Source organism: Barbatula barbatula, assembly GCF_947034865.1.
Source record: "Barbatula barbatula genome assembly, chromosome: 22".
In the NCBI taxonomy this organism is placed as follows: domain Eukaryota; kingdom Metazoa; phylum Chordata; class Actinopteri; order Cypriniformes; family Nemacheilidae; genus Barbatula; species Barbatula barbatula.
This window is the reverse complement of record NC_136785.1, coordinates 15706128-15724710: the sequence shown is the minus strand read 5'-3', so window position 1 is coordinate 15724710 and position 18583 is coordinate 15706128. Positions and strand designations below refer to the sequence as shown.

The 18583-nt window shown below is 37.8% G+C and overlaps 2 protein-coding genes across 4 annotated transcripts; one reads left to right on the top strand and one right to left on the bottom strand.

Moving 5' to 3' along the window:
• The first annotated feature begins 494 nt into the window (after nucleotides 1-494).
• Nucleotides 495-12291, top strand: LOC306911402 (uncharacterized protein). 3 transcript variants are annotated; one of them, XM_079486715.1, is made up of 10 exons: nucleotides 495-616; nucleotides 3202-3462; nucleotides 5104-5254; nucleotides 6077-6313; nucleotides 8058-8173; nucleotides 8958-9105; nucleotides 9212-9264; nucleotides 9378-9475; nucleotides 9566-9704; nucleotides 9792-12291. In XM_079486715.1, the coding sequence occupies exons 1-10, from the start codon at nucleotides 596-598 to the stop codon at nucleotides 11085-11087; spliced, it is 2520 nt and encodes an 839-aa protein (XP_079342841.1). In that variant the 5' UTR covers nucleotides 495-595; the 3' UTR covers nucleotides 11088-12291. The 3 variants fall into 3 exon arrangements, with proteins under 3 accessions (XP_079342841.1, XP_079342842.1, XP_079342840.1); XM_079486716.1 differs by lacking the exon at nucleotides 495-616 and adding an exon at nucleotides 836-1957; XM_079486714.1 differs by lacking the exon at nucleotides 495-616 and having other exon boundaries at nucleotides 2988-3462.
• Nucleotides 12292-16977: 4686 nt separating this feature from the next.
• il13 (interleukin 13) lies at nucleotides 16978-18579 on the bottom strand. Its single transcript, XM_079486041.1, has 4 exons — nucleotides 18282-18579; nucleotides 18146-18196; nucleotides 17383-17517; nucleotides 16978-17290 (listed from the first exon to the last, which is right to left on the bottom strand). Exons 1-4 carry the CDS (start codon nucleotides 18414-18416, stop codon nucleotides 17192-17194), a joined length of 420 nt encoding a protein of 139 aa, XP_079342167.1. The 5' UTR covers nucleotides 18417-18579; the 3' UTR covers nucleotides 16978-17191.
• Nucleotides 18580-18583: the final 4 nt, after the last annotated feature.

Here is an 18583-nt window from a genome sequence, read left to right as displayed (position 1 = left end):
CCTGCTGGAGAGAAAAACAATATCAAACAAAATGACAACTATGCGTAACATAAATCATATAATGGCTAATCATAATCCCAAGTATAATAACGTGTTGCTCGATTCAATTTCGTACAAAGATACAGTTAAGCACTAAAACGGGGAAACAGACCAAAAATATCATTTTTGATTCAAATATAAATAATAAATGTTTTTGTTTTTCGTCAAACAAATAATAAAAGCATTGCGTGTTTTTTCCAAGCAACAATTTGACTGACGAACACGTTGTTCTTCTCACGCATGCTCTGTACTGTACATATACATTTTCCCCTTGAATTGCCCATTTCACATCTCCATATCGAAATAGCTTCGTATTAACGATCACGATTGAATTAAACGACGAACATGTTTCAACAGGCATTCGTATGCGCGACATAGAAAATATATTAAAGTTCTTTTGGCAAATGGAGTTAAGCCACACCTAGATCCTGTCCTATTTTCACAAAAAAGCACAAGCTTTTCTTCAGCTGCGTTTATGTGTGTGCCGGTGCTGTTAGTACCCGGCTGTGTAACTTGATAGGGGGCATCGAGAGGGATAAGGGAATGTTGAGTTGCAATGGAGCAGAGTACGATACAGGTAAACCGAATTACAACTTTTTAATGCTACTTTTGTTGCGCCTCGGGACGGCCGCGCGAGCGAGATATTTCCTCGCGTGCATTTAAAAATTAATCTCGTCATTTTTGAAGCGACGCTTTTATGACACGTCGTAATATTTGGAAGTTGAAAATGCCGAATTGACCCAATCAAACGAACGAAGGCTTGAAAATATCGAAACGTATTCGCGCGAGAAACTTTATTCAATTTTTAGCTTCCGAATCGGTTTCACGTCAACATTTATCCGCGCGTCAAGAACGCGTGTATATAATATTTCGGATTTTTTGTTAATGATTAATTTCTTTGTGTGTCGTGTTGACTACCTAGATTCTCCCTCTCGCCCCCACCCCCACATTTTCACATTTGCCTAAGAGATTTTGTTTTATTTTCAAATGAAACCGACACGATTTCGAGCTTTAAATGGGCGGTTGCGTTCGTGTTTAATTCGCGATCTCGTCGGGGAAATGTCGCGAATATTAACCTTGATTTTAAAATGACGTGGTATTGAAACTTCTAGGAAGACGTAAACTTGGTGGAGCTGTTGATTTGGTTTCAGACTGTATATTTTTAAATCGCGCTGTAGCCTTCGGTGTCATTTATACATTTTAGCGTTTGGCCGAAATGACGTAATATCATTTTTATGAACTTTTAATTCACGTTTATTATGCATAATAGGTGTTGGCTATGAACGCTAGGCCGTAGCGATACATTCTTGTCGTGGTGTATAATAGGAGGCTCATAAATGTAGCAGACGGAAGTTGCATCAAAGGTTTTATTTTTCTTGCACAAATTGAATGAATACCGATATTATTTCGAGCCCGAGAGCAGATTTCGACCCGTCTCGCTGCTGTTATTGAATAGGTTATGTATAAAAGGTAAACCATTTCCAAGCTCGCTAACCCCTAATAACAATTTCATCTGTTTTCAGAGAAATAATTGTAAATTGTTCACAATAGGGACCTCCAACGTGATTTTGACCATTTTTTTTAATATATATTTAAAAAAATTTCCACATCTACGCCTGTATTTCAAGAACTTGTCATCGCTTAATATACAGGCTCGATTTGCTGTTTGTTGAAGTACATCAAATAAAAAAAGTTGAGTCAACAGACGTGTATTGTGGCTTTGGCTTAACTGCAAAGTCGCTCTTTCACCAGCAGGCGCTCGACATGTGGACGCCGAGTGTTGTGGCTTCTGATTGGCCGGATTTTTGGTGGCTATGTAGGCAACCGGTGGGGGTGGGGCGGGGTGGCTGACCCTTGAATGTGTATAACATCGTGAACGGGCCCTGCTGTGATTGACATATAAAAGCGAAATATGCGAGTATGTCTTCACGATCAGACTTCATTCAAGAGCTAAGAGATGCGTGTGTGTGTCATGTTTAAAAATATGCATGAAAGAATTGTTTTTATTGTTTTAAAACAACTTAAAGTCAAATCAAAACAATGAAAAAAGATCAAATGCATTTAGTATGTTGCAAATAAATAAAGTTTGCAAAATTCTCATTGTTTGTCTATAACAAACAATGTTTTTGCAATAATGATGGTTACTTATAGTATATATTATATTCATAGTTAAAGAATTAAGTTAAAGTATTAAACCAACTCAAGTGCTTAAACATGGTATTAAAATACTCAATGGTGACTTTAAAAAGATTCAATGACTTTGTTCTCATTCGGTTCAAATTCAGATCTTAGATTATGCGAATCATTCCGTTGGTTAACATCATTCAAGCTATAACAATAATACGTAACCTTTGTGTATGTTATCTGGGTTTGTTGATGCCATACTACGGTTAGTCTTGAGAAACGTCTATACATTTACATTTGTAGTCACAGAATGAAGCGCAAGCACAATTTTATATTTGATATCCGCAAACCACATTTTGGCTTCATGTCTGTGGAATTTCTTTATGTTTGTTCTACCGCTCGCAAAAAAATTGTTTGCATTTTTCCATTCATATCAGGCCATTCTTAAGTAGATTAATACGCTGGAATGTGTTTTTAACCAGAGCAACATGACCAGGAAGGAGTTGATGTGAATGAATAAAGTATTTTATTTCAACAAAATCTAAAATGTTTTATCACGTTTGCATCTGATGGGATACGCTTTGTTGGGGATTTAAGATGGTGTCTTTTCCAGATTTGAGGAAAGAATGCTAACCGATCGCAGAAAATAGCTTTTTTCCCCGAACACGGACATCGAGCACTGCAATGCTTACTGTTCAGACACATAATTTGAATCATGTGAAGGCTGTTTGCATGTGTGTACATGAGCTTTCCAGTTGTCTGACTACAGAAGTGTTTGTGTAATGACAACTGTTCTGTTTGTCTAACATATATGAACAGGAGAACATTTCCAATGGGTTACAGTTTATGAATTAATATATTTTGCAAACCACCTTAGACACAATGCATTCTTAACATTTGCAAAACGTTGTGGCTTATAATTCTCCTCTCTGACTCATTACTTCTTTTTTTAGACAAATGTATAATTTTCTCAAAATGTTGTCTTGTGTCTATAATAACAAACCTCATTTCTTTTTTTTGCACTTTTGCCTTAAACAGTGGTTAGGCTCCCCCAGCTGCCTCCGAGGCTCCTTTGCCTTTTATAAATCGGTGTGTCGCAAACAGGAGTCCGGGGGTCCGCCTCAGGTCTGGAAACTCGGAGAGTTTTATTTTCTGCGCTGTGGCCCTCAGGAGCCTGTGTGTATAGCAGAGGTCACACTGCTGTGGGAGGATCAGACACAGCGGCACCTGCTGGCCAGCTCGAGACTCTACTTCTTACCTGAGGACACACCGAAGGGTAGAGCGCTGGGACATGGAGAGGTAAGGCGTGAGAATAGAAACTAAAATAAACAACTGTGTGAACATTGACAGTGATTCGTTGGTTTTTATGTTTTCAAACTCCCTGGTCCAAAAATACGAGCATAATAGAAGATAGACTGTTTAATCTCGTGTAATCTGTAGTGTTAATGCCGCTTTATGTTGAAGTCCTGTCTAGGTCTTGTCTTCTATACTGGATGTCATTTGAAAGCTTGAGTGTGAATATGCACGACATTTTATAGTTCAATTTATTGGGATATGCATTATATTATTTAAAACATTTAAAAAACAATGGTATTTTTTTAATTAAATGGCACACTCTTTAGGCACTAAGCGTTTTATGATGTTTTTTAATATTTTGCTTTAGCGTCTCAGTAAATAATCAATATAGATGTCTAAGCGTTCTTTGCATATCAAACTTATCAAGGAATATATCTTCGCATGATTTTGCATCAACCTAAATAATAAAAACCAGAATGTTTACATAAAAATAAAATATTGTCAAGGTCTGGCACCCTTTCCAAATTGAAGTCCTTTTGATATAAATCTGACATTGTATTTTTAATGACATTCTTGTTATGTATCATTTTGATTTAAAAAAAAATAATATCAGAGGGCCTAAGCCTGTTATTCTTCATTTTATCCTGTCCGCATAAAAATCTAAAAGATCTTTGTTCCTTCTGTAAGGACGATATTTATTTCACAGAGAATATTCAAAAACATACTTCATCTTTCTGTTCTATACCAGAGTTTTTATAGTTTTGTTTTTAGTTTTATTTATATTTCAAATTTTTAGGCTTTGTTATTTTTCCTTTTCGAGCAATGTTGTTATATGGTTTTATAATTTAATACAATTTTTTTATGTTGCTTCATAAGATTAATTTGCGTGTTATTTTTTGTTTACTATTATCATTTTAGTACCTCAAACTTATCTCCGCTTATTTCTGAGGCAACGTTTCAGTTTTCGTTTGTAAGGCCAATATTTTATTTCAACAAACAGAAATGCTTAAATGTTTTAATTTGAGTAAACAAAAGAGTAAGAGTTGGTGCATTCCTGTTAAATGAATTTGTTAACCAAATTTTTTGCATCAGAACAGTTTGATGTACAAATAAAAATAGCTTGTAATAGTGTAAACATACTTTGCTTTACATTTAAAGCAAAGCTGAAACTGTCAATTGGTTATCAGCAAAACTAGTTCTCCTTGTGCATTAATAATCCAGCCAAACAAGAATTTATAAATCCTTTCTTTCAAATATTGTTATTTGAAAACACTACTCGGTAAGTATAGTACTATACATTTAGACCCAGCATTTATCTCGATGTCTCTTTTATAATGTGTTTCGAACAAGAATCTAAAACTAAAAAGATATAATAAATCTGTCACAGTTTCCATTGGAATCAGTTAAGTTAAATTTGCGAAGTTAAAAAGATAAGGATCTTAATGTCAGATGGGCTTTTAACCTCATTTTTTAAAGCGGTTTAGAAAGGTTGTTTTGCCTGAGATGATGGGTGTACTATAGGTAACAAAATGAATAAAGGGAGAGGCATTCGCTAGGTGTAAAAATGTTTGAACACCTTGCAATCATATGTAAATGAATTAATCGTTGTTTTTAACTTGAGTTTCTGTGGATTTTTATGGACAGGATGAAGTCCTGGCTGTGTCGAAAAAGGTTGTGGTGAGAGTAGAGGACCTGGTGAAGTGGACCTGTCCGGAACCTCCGCAGTGGAAGCGCAGCGGTCAAAAAATTCACGGGCTTCACAAATCTGATAGGTCACAAGATTCGGAGAGCACCGGTGCGTAACTGCTGAAAAATACTGAGCTACGACTTATTTGGTTGTGCTTATGCATTATGATAAATTGCAATTTATTGAAAAAATCTTTCTAAAATCGTTTTTACCGTATTTTAATGGAGCAAGGTTTCTGTTAGTTAATCTTTTTGTTTTTTCACTGTTTATTTACTAGCTGTTTTATTTTAAAATGAGCGCACAAACATGTAGGCAACAAGGAATAAAAAACGTAAATAAATTACACATCACATCGTAAGTATTTCCAAATACTAGGAACAGCAGAAGATTAGGGTTTATGTCATTTAAGATGTCGGCTGAAAGTCTACAGGTTTGACATCATTTGCTTTTAACATTTGTTTAGATAAGTGAATAAAGTAACCTGCAATTTTATGTCTCAAACATAGATGGCGATAAAGAGGCAAAAGATACAGATGGCCATTTGCAAAACGTAATAAAAATCAATAATTTTGACACCACTTAAAGTTTCAGTGAACTGAAAATGTCAGGGGTTGTAGCTGCATGTCATATACAGTATTTTAGGAGTTCATTGGCAAAAATGGATAACTCCGTTTTTAAAAAACATGTATTTTATTGTGCACTCCAAGCAATATCAAGCAAACTGCAGTTGGGTTGTTTTGATTATGTAATAACTGCTAAGAAATACAGCGAAAACACAATAAAACATGATTTTTGAGAATCTGCTTTTGCAAAAACTATATATTAAAATGTATTATACAATATATACCACAATTACATGTCTGAGGTTTGTTTCTGTATATATTGTCCTTTAAAGTCCATACACTGACAGGCGTTTTTGTCATATTGCAGAAGAGTCTACAGACGTACAGCAGAAGGTTAAAGTTCTCAGCTATCCCCAGTATTGCCGTTTTCGATCATTGCAGAGACGAGTCCCAGATCAGGCGTGTTGCCCCGGTCAACAGAACCCTCACCTGCTGGCTCTGGGGGGGATAAAGGTGACCCTCCACAACACACGGGTCCTTTACTGTCGGGATACTTTCAACCACCCTTCTCTTGACAGCAATGCCTGCATACTGACACAATTCGGTAAGTATTACATTCTTATTGCATCGTGATGTTACCAATGTGCTTTGTTGAGATATGGCTGACCTAAACCAGTTTATAACAGTAAATAGAAATAGGTAAGTTGGCAATAATATACAGTGTAGTGTACATATAGTCTGAAATGACTTTTAAGTCAATTGTGTTATGGTCCAAAATGATATGTCAATCATTTATGTTGTTCAAAATCTGTATGGAACTCAAAAGATCATGTTTTGTGTTCATACAATGAAAGTCGAAGGGGGTCAAAGTTGTTTGGTTATCAACATTCTTCAAAATATCTTCTTTTTTGTTCTGCAGAAGAAAGCCATACAGGCATGAAATGACATACGGTTGAATAAATAAAGAAATAATTTTAATTGTTGTATACATTTCTTTGTTTGGTTGAACATTTTGAAATAATGTTAGCAACCAACACTTCTGAAGCACCACAGACTGCCACAACCTTTTTAGTAACTTTTTGGTTGTGTTGGGATGTAACGAATCACTCAGCTCACGATGCGATTCACGATTCTGAAATCTCACAATGCGATTTTAGTCACAATTTTTTAATACAGAATGATAAATAAAAAATGAACAACTGCCCTTTTTGTTATTTCTCTGATGTTGCACATCGTCGTATTTTGTCAACTAACTAAATTCCCATTTTAAAACAAAAAAAGGGATTATACAAATGTCTCTTTAGTATAAACAAACTAAGACTTTCTTTGTGCTTTTCCTAAGTTTTACTTTTTAAGAAATTTCAGCGTATCCACATTTACCAAGTTCGCAGAAAAACAGCGTCCCCTGCTACTCAAAACATGAACTGCGATTCTTTTAACGTCTCAACCGACTGGATTCATCACATATTATAATCGATTTTCAACCGGCTCACAGTGAATCGTTACGACACACAAAAGAGGATTTTTGAGGAATGTAGGAAAACAAACAGTGAGGGTTCTACTTTTGTTATTCTACTTTTATTAAATCATTGAATGTTGCAGTTGGACCCCAGCAAGTGTTCATTTTAACACCCAATGTGTAAATACACACGTTGACAGAAATGCAACTACAGTTGAGCAACCTGTACACATCATCAATGCATAACTGACTAAACAGTTTGTTTGTTTTGGCAAACTGAGGTGTGAGAAATAATCTTTAGGAATTGACCGCATGTCACACATAACTAGTTTGAACTGTACCCAGAATATCCCTTTAGAGTGTCTGTGTGTGTGTGTACTGGTTTATCTTTTGCGATCCCTGTGATGGAAATGGATTATGAAACATACTAAATTATGCTTAGTTTAAAAAAAAAATTGGTGTTTCGTGATGGCTAGGGGGTGGAGTAATACAGTATAAAAGTCATTGGGTCTATGGAAAGTCTCCACTATGTACACCGTATAGGAAGCATGTAAGAGATGTCTCTTCTTTCTGTCTATGTAGTTTAATGCAGACACTTTCTCAGATGTTGATCATGGGCTGGTCAAGATCTGTCTTTCATCAAAATGATGATTTTAACACATGCTCACACTTGTATTTTCTTTATGTGAATGAAAATGATTTATATGGTCTATTGAAACTGAAATGCTTTCTTCCTAAAATGTCTTTCCTGTGATCTGTATGAAAGAACAGAACAATTTCAGTTAAAAGTGAATATTTGGTTTCTTTCTCGGCATGAATTTGCACACTTTGCCTGAAGCTCATGAATGTTGTGTACTAGTTGGCTAATGTTGCTACGTTTCTATCTCAGGATGCTCCTCTCTTAGCTTGAAGGGGCGACCTCGTAAAAGAAGGGGCAGAGATGGCAACATGCTCGACCAACAAAACCAGAAACATTTATCAGAGTCATGGATAGAAAGGATGAAGGTACACTTTGGAGTAAATTCAGTTTGTTTGGTAGAAATGCTTATAAATGTGAATGTGATGGATTTAACAGGATGTTTAAAATTATATATAACACACTGTGACATCACGGTGCTTCCTGTTTTGTTTTAACTTTACTTACTTGACTTCCTGTCTTACAGTTTGTGTGTATTTGTCTTCTTTTGTCTCTCTGTCTTTCTCTACTGTCAGATCAGAATCTCTTTATTTTTTTAATCGACGGTGTTTTATATTACGAACAGTTGGCGATAGAGAGGAAGATGTCACAGTTTGCAGCTTTAAAGGGGTAGTTCACCCAAAAAAAAAATTAGCATCATTTATTCATTTGTTTTCTAGAACACAAGAAGTTAGTTTGAGAAATGTTTTGGGGGTTTTTGTTCATACAATGACAGTCAATCGGCTCCAGTGTTTGGTCCTCAAAATATCTTGTATGTTCTGCAGAAGAAAGTCATAAAGGTTTGAATAAAAATATTCTTTTGGGTGAATTATCGCTCTAAGTAGCCCAATAAACGTGTGATTTACTTTGTTCCCAAAACACTCTTAAAAAATGTCCTTCAGAGCGATGCCATAGAACAACCATTTTTGGTTCCAGAGAGAACCATTCAGCCAAAGGATCTTTAAAGATCCTTCTCCTTCTTACTTTTTTATAATCTGTGAAACAGAAGTTTTTTCTATGGCATCCAAGAAACTTGTAGACAACACCCATTTTCTTGGTAGCCTGAGAACCCATGAAGCTCTTTAGCAGCTAAAGCTTGTTACATTTCTATAGGAGAATGTGATGGGCAGTGTAGAGATGCAATGGGATGGAAATTGGCTTCCACACCCCGAGGAGCAGCTCTTTCTTGATCAGCTGTATCTTTTTATGGAGCGCCGGGGCTCCCCCATCAGCAAAGTTCCCAACCTTGGCTTCAAAAAAAGTATGTGCACATCACTGCTTGATTTTGTTTTCTACCTTACTCAAATTGTAATGATCTTTGACCGTCAGTAACCTTTTAAAAAAACGCTCTACTTGTATATCCGCAGTTGATCTCTTCCTCATGTATTCAGTTGTGAAAAAGATGGGAGGCTATGAGAGGGTAAGTCTTTGAGGGTTTTTTTGCTTCTTGGGCGTAAACTGTAATCCAGAAAGTGAAACTAATAGCGGTGATCTCAGTACAGTGAAAATCCATTGTCTTACTGTGGCCTGCAGGTGACATCACAGCGTTTGTGGAAGGTTGTGTACAATGAACTGGGTGGAAGCCCGGGAAGCACCAGCGCTGCCACCTGCACCAGGAGGCATTATGAAAAGTGAGTGCGGAGCTTGGATTACGGCGTCAATTAATTCCATGTGCTCGGCTAATTATTGCTTGAGCTTATTCTCTGTCTTTTGTATCCTAGGCTGATGCTCTCTTATGAACTGCACGTAAGGGGAGACAATTCAGAACTAAGCAAGCCCAGAGCTACATCTATCTCACCCATCACCACCAAAAAGACAGAGGTGGGCAAAGGGGTGTCGAACAGTCCGAAGAATGTCCAGGTGGGAGATGTGGTTTTGTAACCAAGGAATTGTGAAATGTAAGTGTTAGTCAAGTTCAAACTGATTGAAATGAGTTTTCTCTTCCAGGCATCTCCACCAGATGGCATTGTGGTACGTAAAAGAGGAAGACCACCCGGCAAACGCAACGCTAAATTTCTGGCAAAGGGCAGAGTTGGAAGACCACCCTTGCATCCCAAACCTCCTCCTGAGAAACCGGAAAGACCCCAGCAGGAGATCAAGCCACAGGCCATTTTCCAAGAACTGAAGCTCACCAGCCTTCCTCTTGCCTCAGGATTGTCCCTCGTAACTTCTACACCCGTATCACACCAACCCATGCCGGGACGAGATGTGAAGATTGTAGAGACCGTTCCCACGTTCCTTTCAGGTCCTGTCAAGTTGTTGGCAGGCGGTTCCTTGGAAGGATTCAGTCCCACTAAAGGCCTTTGTCCGCTGGACCTTTTCCGAGCCCGTCTGGGCCTTAATGGACTTGGTGGTGTTGAGGGAACTCCTCGAGATTCTTCCACGCCCCACCAGACCATAACAGTTCATCAACCTAAAGTCAGTATGCCCGAGACCCCCGAGGGTCTCCAACAGTGTTCAGGGTGTAGTCTGGATACCCCATCCCAAAATGCAGGACTCGCGATGACTAAAGCGCCCCTGCCCCCTCTGAGGATCCTCCCGCTGGACATCGGGTGCAGTCTCCAGTTGCGACAGCTGATGCGTACCCGTCTCGGTTCGGCGCACATGAACACCTTCACCAAGCGTCTTTCAGAGGTTCTGGCTCAAGACCTTAGCCAGACTACCCAACCCAATTCTAGTGTCCCACAGGAGCAATCGCTCCCGCTCAACCTCAGCAAGAGATCAATTACAAAAAGGTCTGCTGGAGATGACCTCACCGATTCCAAAACAAGTGATGTACAGTCTCCAACCAAGAGGATGAAGACGGAAGACCTCGATGTGTCGCTGAAATGGAACGGCACGTCTTTATTGGTTCCGTTGACTCAAGAAGAGCCGGCAGACCTCAGCTCTCCATGCCGAGCCCGAGCTCTACTTCACGATAGGACAAGTGTGACTCCGACCCGCTCCGAAGCCGCCTCTTTCCCCTTAATTTCCAAATCGGACGTCTCCGCTGTCAAGCCCGCCAATATTGTTGCTTCCCCAGACGCTCGACGTTGCGTTTACCAAGCGGACAACAAAAGCGGCACAATTACGGTGACCATTAAAAATGATCCTGAAGGATCTTCAGAAATAGAACCACAACCCAACAGTGACCTCTTTTCGCAACATATAGCTACTGATGATATGAAAGTGGAGTCGGATGCGGTTTCGTGTCTCATGAAACTCTCAAGTTCACTCCTTTCCGAGCCTCCGCAAAGCTGTTAGCGTTTAGGCGGGACCACATCACCCTGTCACTCCTTTTTGCCCTCCCCGTGTCACTCCTTTTGCCCTTCCTGTGATCCTACGACACATTTGTATTGCATCTGATCAAAAAGATCGCTCTGCAGATGTGTCATTATCTGTTTTTAAAACACTACTTTGAACTCATGCATGTGGCCACGGTTCAACCAAAGATAAGGTGCCTTGATGACTCTCCATAATAGTGTGTTTAAGAGACCTATGCGGTGGCCAGCCAATAAAGACGTTTAATATGAACCATGGAGGTTTTGATTTCTTTGAAACTACAGATGTTATTTATGTACTTCACAAACGTAGAATTGGAGGTTACAGTTGAATCGGATACAAATGTCATATTTTGCCTTAATGTTGCTGATTCGGTAAGCTACTGTATTTTCCTCAAGCGTAAATGTTTCGTTTTTAATTCTGTGTCATGTGGGTGCTGGTCTTTCTTGCAGATCTGTCTATCTATCACTTCTTCAGATGCCGATCATTCTTGGGATTTGTTTGAATCTAGTCTTTTCAGTTGTATGTGTCTGTTGAACTATTTAAGAGCGCAAAATTACTTCTGTGTCAGATCCTCTTCATTTTAAAACGATGTACTGTACTGTACTGTACTGTTTGCGTATTTAGGGTCCTCATGCAAATTTGCTTTGGTAATTTTTAATTATCTCTCTTATTTTAAATATATATTTTATTAACATATACTGTAGTTACATTTTGTGTTTCTGATGAACCATGGAATGGTTTACAAGAAACTTTAATAATAACACGTGTTTTTAAAGAGACTGATGTGGAAACACATGTTATGAAAACGAGTAACTCGATTTGCTTTCACTCCTTTGAGACTGACCTCTCACAATGCAATATATTTCACAGGTTTACATGTCGTTTTTAATAAATTACAATCAATTTGCCATAAAACTGTAATTAACTGTGTAAAACACATTTTTCTTGTAATTGTTTATTCTTTTTTTATATATATTTCTGTCATTTTAATGGTGTACTTGAACGTAAGCCAAACAGAACGCTAATCTTTATTTAATGCTCTATTTAGTACCACCAGGTTACAGTAAGTGTTTTTTCATTATCGTGCATGCTTATGCTAATAAAACATGGACTCTGTGACAGAGTTAGCATTGCAGACACATGTTTGAACACTGAATATTTATAATAAAAATGGTATGTACGGATGTGATGGTATATGTTCCTAGAATAAGCAGGGGTTTGCTTTGTCTAAAATGGCTAACATTAAGTTTTCATTGTTTTGCTGTTCTAACTTACTACAGATGCATGTATTTATTCGTGTATTCCCTCAGTAGTTATGCCATTTTTGTCGGGATTCTTCATTAGCTGTAACCGTAACAGTGATCTGTGGCCAGTGGATGGCGCCACCATCTCTAAGAAAAAACATTCACCTACGAAGAACTTTAGATCAGTCCGACTGAAAAACTAGCCTTGATCAACATTATAAAAGTATTATCTTCATTTTCTTTAAATCTGTTCATCATGATTTAGTTGAAAGTCTCAACACAAAGTCAAACCAAACAGAAGAACACTGGAGGGAACAAGACATTCAATCTTATCGGTGTTTCCACTTGAGCAGGTTTAGGTTAGTGCTTCCAAAAAAGTGCTCAAGACAAAGAACTGGACACTCTGTTTTAGGGGAGGATTTTTGTTTTAAGACAGATTCACGGGTCTTTCCGCTAGGTCAGATTCTTTGTTTCAACTTAAAGGCTCCCTGTGGGTCTTGCTTTCATGTGTGTGATATGTGGATTTGCATTTTCACAAAGCTGCTGTGCTTTTTTAACCCTCTGTAGGCATCTCATATCTCAGTTTTTGAACATCTTATGCTTGTTTAAAGAAAGTATGGCTTTCTTTCTTCTGAAAAACACAAAAGAAGATATTTTGAAGAATGTTGGAAACCAAACAATACTTGACTCTATTGGCCATTGCATGGACACAATACAAAATATCTTCATTTGTAGTCATACGGTTGTATAAATAAACGAAAAATTTAAATGTTGTCACTGAAATAAGTTTAAGGCACTAAAATATATAGCTGCTAGCAGCGATACGGGGCCAAGGCCACAAGGCGCCGCAGTAGCAGTGCAGAGCCTCACCAGTGCAATGTAACAAAAGCGAAAAAAGCATAAATTGCACATATGTGAAAGTGAAGAATGTACAAATTCTAGGACAGGTAGTGAAAAAACGCAATACTGTACTTTTTGATATGGCCGGTACTGTAATGAGCGGAGTCTTACTTTAACGCATGGAATGCGATGAGCGTCACGCATGATGTGTGTGGAGTAGAAATTTTGTACATCAATGGGTTCAAAAGTTATAGCCGTTTGAAAAGTGCATTTTTAACTGTTGGTGGCGCTATAGAGATAGTGCTAGAGACCCCGTACTTTGTCACATGACTTATGAGTACCACCTCTACGAGTGTGCTAATGTTCACCATTTTCCTATGTACGTTTCATAGGGCTACCATAGACTACCATTGGTTAAACGGAAGAATTATAATAATACTAACAAGGAAAATAGAGTCCATAGCAGCATAAAAATAAGCAAATACATGATAAAATGACAAAAGCAAATTAACAAAACAATTTAAAAGAAAATAAAGCTAATTTGGAAGAACTATACCATATAATTATAAGTATACTATTACACTATCCCAGCTCACATATAGAACTTAGATATATGAATAAAAAGCCAGACATTAAGGCAGGTTACAGTTGCAGAACTGCTCAATATATAAAGTTTATTGGTTGGATCATGAAACGTCTTCCATCCACTAGTTGTCAGTAGCTCAACCTGTGAATACAGGAATGAATGAGAACACTATTCACTTTTGAGGCGTCACAGGAATGAATGAGAACACTATTCACTTTTGAGGCGTCACACAAATCACTAGTCCAGTACGGCGTGCAACAGGACTTAGTCTTAGGGCCTCTGCTATTTGCACAGTACATGATACCAATAGGATGTATAAATAAGAGACACAGAGTATGTTTTCACTGCTTGGCTGATGATACTCAACTCTACATTTCCTCGAGGCCTGATGAAACACAGCAGTTTGTTTCAACTTTTTATTGTTGAACCCGAACAAAACAGTCTTACTTATAGGACTGGAAACCGCCATACGTAACCACCAAGAACACTGCTGATTTATTGAAGGAAGCTCAATAAAACCTGTGTTGTGTTTCCAGAAACCTTATTAACGCTTCGTCGTTCTTAAGTTATACCTTAAGCTGTAATTTATCGTGAATACGTGTTTCCCGAAACCTTCTCAGTTAAGTATACCTTCTATAAACCATACTTTCGTAAGCTTGGTCTGGACCGCTCTTAGCTATACCTTATCACTGCTGACGGTTCATTCTACATCGCAGTTTAATCTCATATATAAAATGTAATATAATAATTTTATATCAATTTGATTTATTATTGCCTTTATATTTTTTATTTTAACTTAGTTTAAATTAAAACTAGACGCTGCTATTTTCATGGCTATACTTTCCCAGAATTCTTTTTTGTGTATATTTAACAATGTTTTCTGGAAACTAAAAAAAAGTAGACCTTTGAGGTGTCCCACCTCTTCCAGCAGTATGGCCATTTCGGCAGAAGTAAAGCTGGGGGCTCTCTTCTTGCGGTCTTTTTCCCTGCCAAGGGATTCCCTATACATACACACATATTTCTTTATGCTGTTTCAGTGAGCCCTGATAAATGCCATTTCTACTATTTCTAAAGCGCTTCTTTATAATGAACATCGTTTTCTCAATATTTCCCCTATACGCAGTGAAGGTTAGTGTGAACAATCGATTCTCGCGGCATCAATATCAACCTATTCAGGACCACCACCAATCTGTCCTGAGCTATATTATGCATCTATTTATATATACTTACACCAACTAACAGAAGACTCCTCCGTGGACTGTTCGTCTACTTCAAAGATGTCAATCAAAAGACTTGTAGTTTTATAACCATAGGTTTTATTAATACCATTTGTCAAGGTTGCAATGAATATACTTCAAATCAAAGTAAATAAAAGCATAAAGTCTGCAAAATAAAAAGCGTCTGCCAAATCCATACATGTACTGTTCAGTACATATCAGCACTGATACTCAGTTATTCTGATGTTGGGATAACAGAAGACCCTCTGCTGTTTGTGAAAGGTCCAGTTCCTCAATGGTATCAGCAAGCTCGATCAAATGTGTTCGTAATCTTCTGTCGTCATTTGTCCTCATGCCATGTTGCTTTTATGCATGTAAATCCAGCCCCTGGAGACTACGGGGCATCAAAATGTGCGTGAAAGCAATGAAACACTGACTGAGCATCTTGTGTATCATTTTATTTCCGCTGGATTTGAGCTGTTCTGTGGTTTCTTGTGGCTTTTATTAGTTTTTTGCATCTACTGTTTTCATCTTTAAAGAGCATCTATTACAATGTCTTTAAATGACATTTCAGACAGTGTATAATGTTGCTGTCTGTGAATGTAAGCCAAGTTAAAAAGCCGAAAGTGAACGATTAACAGTTATAGGCTTGACTGTGAATCAGGCGAACGAGTCGTCCGTCGTTCATATTTCAGTTCCGGGTCAGATTTGCGTCACTCTGTGTAATGCCCGCCTATACGTTCCATTTGTGATACTGCACGCGGTAGACCAATCCCAGCAGACTAGACCATCTGACCAATCGGATCAGAATAGGCTGACAGACAGGAGGGGATTAGACAGATCGCCGAACAAATCATTTGAGAGTCAAGATGTAAGGTAATAATAACTGCGTCAAATGAACGTGTTTTTACACCCTATGTGTACATCAACTTGTAGTTGGACCCTCCATAAACAAAAGTAAAATCACAAAATATTTACTCTTTAAAATACGATTTGCGTCCTGTATCGATGCGATATGGAATGCATCATTCCTTCCAGTATGAATCCCACCAGAGAAACACTTGTGTATCTTTTTCTGTCCGCTGGTTTTGAGCTCTTCTGCTGTGATAACTGGTTTAGCCTTTTACTTTTTTTGTTTGCTTTTTAATTCGATTCAATTGATCAGATACGTTTTGATCAAAAAAGATTAAAAAAAATTGATCAAAAAAGTTGCGTCCTGCATTGATATGATATGGGATGCATCATTTCATCCAGTATGAATCCCAGCTGTAGGTTGTAAGTTTCATGTGCAGCAGCTCACTGTGCAGCTCTTATGGCATTCAATCAGCAAGATGTCCTATATTTCTATGTGCTTGAAACAATTTGCAAGACAAATGGGAAGACTTGCTATAACACATGGTGTACACTGTGCACTGCTCATTGTAAACTCAATGGTTGATACGATGCAACCAATCAGTGAGTGAATATCGTGATGGTGTGGTTGATGTATACTGACAACTGTTATCAAACTATTTTTGATATTTTTAACTCTAAAATGCAAGAGTGCCTGCAGCTGTATTGATAGACTCAAGTAAGTCACACGTACGACTGCATGTAATGTCTGATGATGCCAGTATGAAACACTTGTAGCCTTCGAATTTGGACTCTTGACCAGGGTACCTCATTGCTCATGCGATTCGTATCTTTGCATCACACGTGGAGTGTAATGCATGTTTATACTTTCAAAGAACTCTGTATAGTTTCAAATAAATCTGCAATGTCAACCGGTTTTGATGGAGTTAAGTGGGACATGTGTGCAGGCATCTTCATTAAATACCAATGCGTTACTGTATACCCATTGATTCCTACACTAAATTGATCAATTTTGGAAGATACAGTTTGTGGAGGTCAAGCTTCAAAAGACAAAAATGCACCCAACTCTCATACAACAAAGAAAAAAACATAATCTACCCCCTTCATAAACTACAACGGAAGCATTCTTTGCGATTAAATAGTTTTAATGCAAGTAACACAAAGTCAGGAAAGGAATTATGAAACGAACAAAAATGGAAAGAAATGTTTCCGCACATTCCCTTTAGTAACATAAGGTAATGCTACACAGAAACAGTCAATTCAACCAAACATTTTCTTTGATAAAGACAAAATATAAATATCCTTCATAAATTAAAACTGGTTCATAAATTATCACAGGCCAGCTCATTTTGTATTTCTGATTTTTATCTGGAGACATCTTTTCAGATCGTCCAGGAAGTCACGCAGTGGGATTGTATTACTGCCAGCACTTGGACAGGTTTTCTGAAAGACAGTACCATGACATCATTATTTTTCTCTGATAGGAGGTCGGACAGAGTTACGGACAGAAAGGTACATCTCAGGGTTCAACTTACCTTATGATGGCGACTATTGAAAGCGTGTAAATTCCTTATTAGCTCATTGTCTGTACGGAAAGGTTCAAACTTGGCCCCAGAGCGCCCAGAGACGAACATTCTCAGTTCTATCTCAGTCTGACAGAAGAACTCATTCTGTAAAGATAATAAAACCAGAAGACCAGGATTAAATTATGATTATAACACGCTGTGTTACATTTAAGCAAGTGTTATGTGCACACACAAACTTTAACTGAAATGTAATTTTCAGAACAACGTTTGTTTTATGAATCGGTTTGTGCATCACAATAATTTTACATTTTAAGTTAGGAAACAATCTAAAACAGCTATAACATGGTAGTGACACGCTGTCACACAATTGTCCCAAACTGTTACTGTGTACACAAAGCATTTTGTCTTAAACAATATCAATAGCAAAAAAAACGTTTTGTTGACGTTGCAACCGAGAGTTTATACAGAAAGCACACAAAAGAAATAAAAATAATAATGAAAAATACATTATTGATTATTTTTGATCATATGCAAAACTCCACACTTTTAAAAATAAAGGTGCTTGGAAAAGTTCATCACAGTGATGCCATAGAAGAACCATTCAGTCAAAGGTTCAGAACTTTTCAGTCAAAAGTTCTTCTATGGCATCGAGGAACCTTTTGAAGCACTTTTTTAAGATTGCAGGAGTAATGCACTTGCAGTTGTACAAATAAAACAATAACAATTGAAATGCTTCGAAAATGAGTCACATAGAGAATACGTAGCAACTCACCGTGCAGGTCCGATGGGTTTCCACTTTCAGATCTTTCAGAAAAAGATTCTCCTTTAAAAAAAATCATATTGTAAGATATGTCTAAACAGGTCAAGACGATTACTGCGGTTTTCATGTGGAAAAAGTTCATTCTTACCTCTGGGAGATTTTGGAAGGTCTTATTCAATGCATCAAAAGCACTCATCAACCAATGTCTGTCGGTGACGTCTGCAGGAGCAGCCGAGACGCACGCAGCTGCAATGACCAGCAGAATCAGTGTCTTCATCATCATGTTTGTCTGCTTCAACAGATTGCCAGGACCTTCTCAGGATGTTCAGTTGTGGAATACCAATTGCCAATGACTCCACTTCTGTTGTATTCGTGTATATATACTCTTAAAAAAGCAAGACTTGCCTGTGAAACTTCCGTTGTGCACTGTAAGCACTAACGGTTTCTCAA

What these genes read in the sequence shown, in the direction of transcription:
- LOC306911402 (XM_079486714.1), top strand. Translation starts at nt 3,121, where the DNA reads ATGTATAATTTTCTCAAAATGTTGTCTTGTGTCTATAATAACAAACCT. An exon ending in CTGCATACTGACACAATTCG is followed by an intron (nt 6,314 to 8,057) that starts GTAAGTATTACA and finishes TTTCTATCTCAG; the next exon opens with GATGCTCCTCTCTTAGCTTG. An exon ending in ACAGTCCGAAGAATGTCCAG is followed by an intron (nt 9,705 to 9,791) that starts GTGGGAGATGTG and finishes TTTCTCTTCCAG; the next exon opens with GCATCTCCACCAGATGGCAT.
- il13 (XM_079486041.1), bottom strand. Translation starts at nt 18,416, where the DNA reads ATGATGATGAAGACACTGATTCTGCTGGTCATTGCAGCTGCGTGCGTC. An exon ending in CCTTCCAAAATCTCCCAGAG is followed by an intron (nt 18,197 to 18,281) that starts GTAAGAATGAAC and finishes TTTTTTTTAAAG; the next exon opens with GAGAATCTTTTTCTGAAAGA. An exon ending in AAACCCATCGGACCTGCACG is followed by an intron (nt 17,518 to 18,145) that starts GTGAGTTGCTAC and finishes TTATCTTTACAG; the next exon opens with AATGAGTTCTTCTGTCAGAC.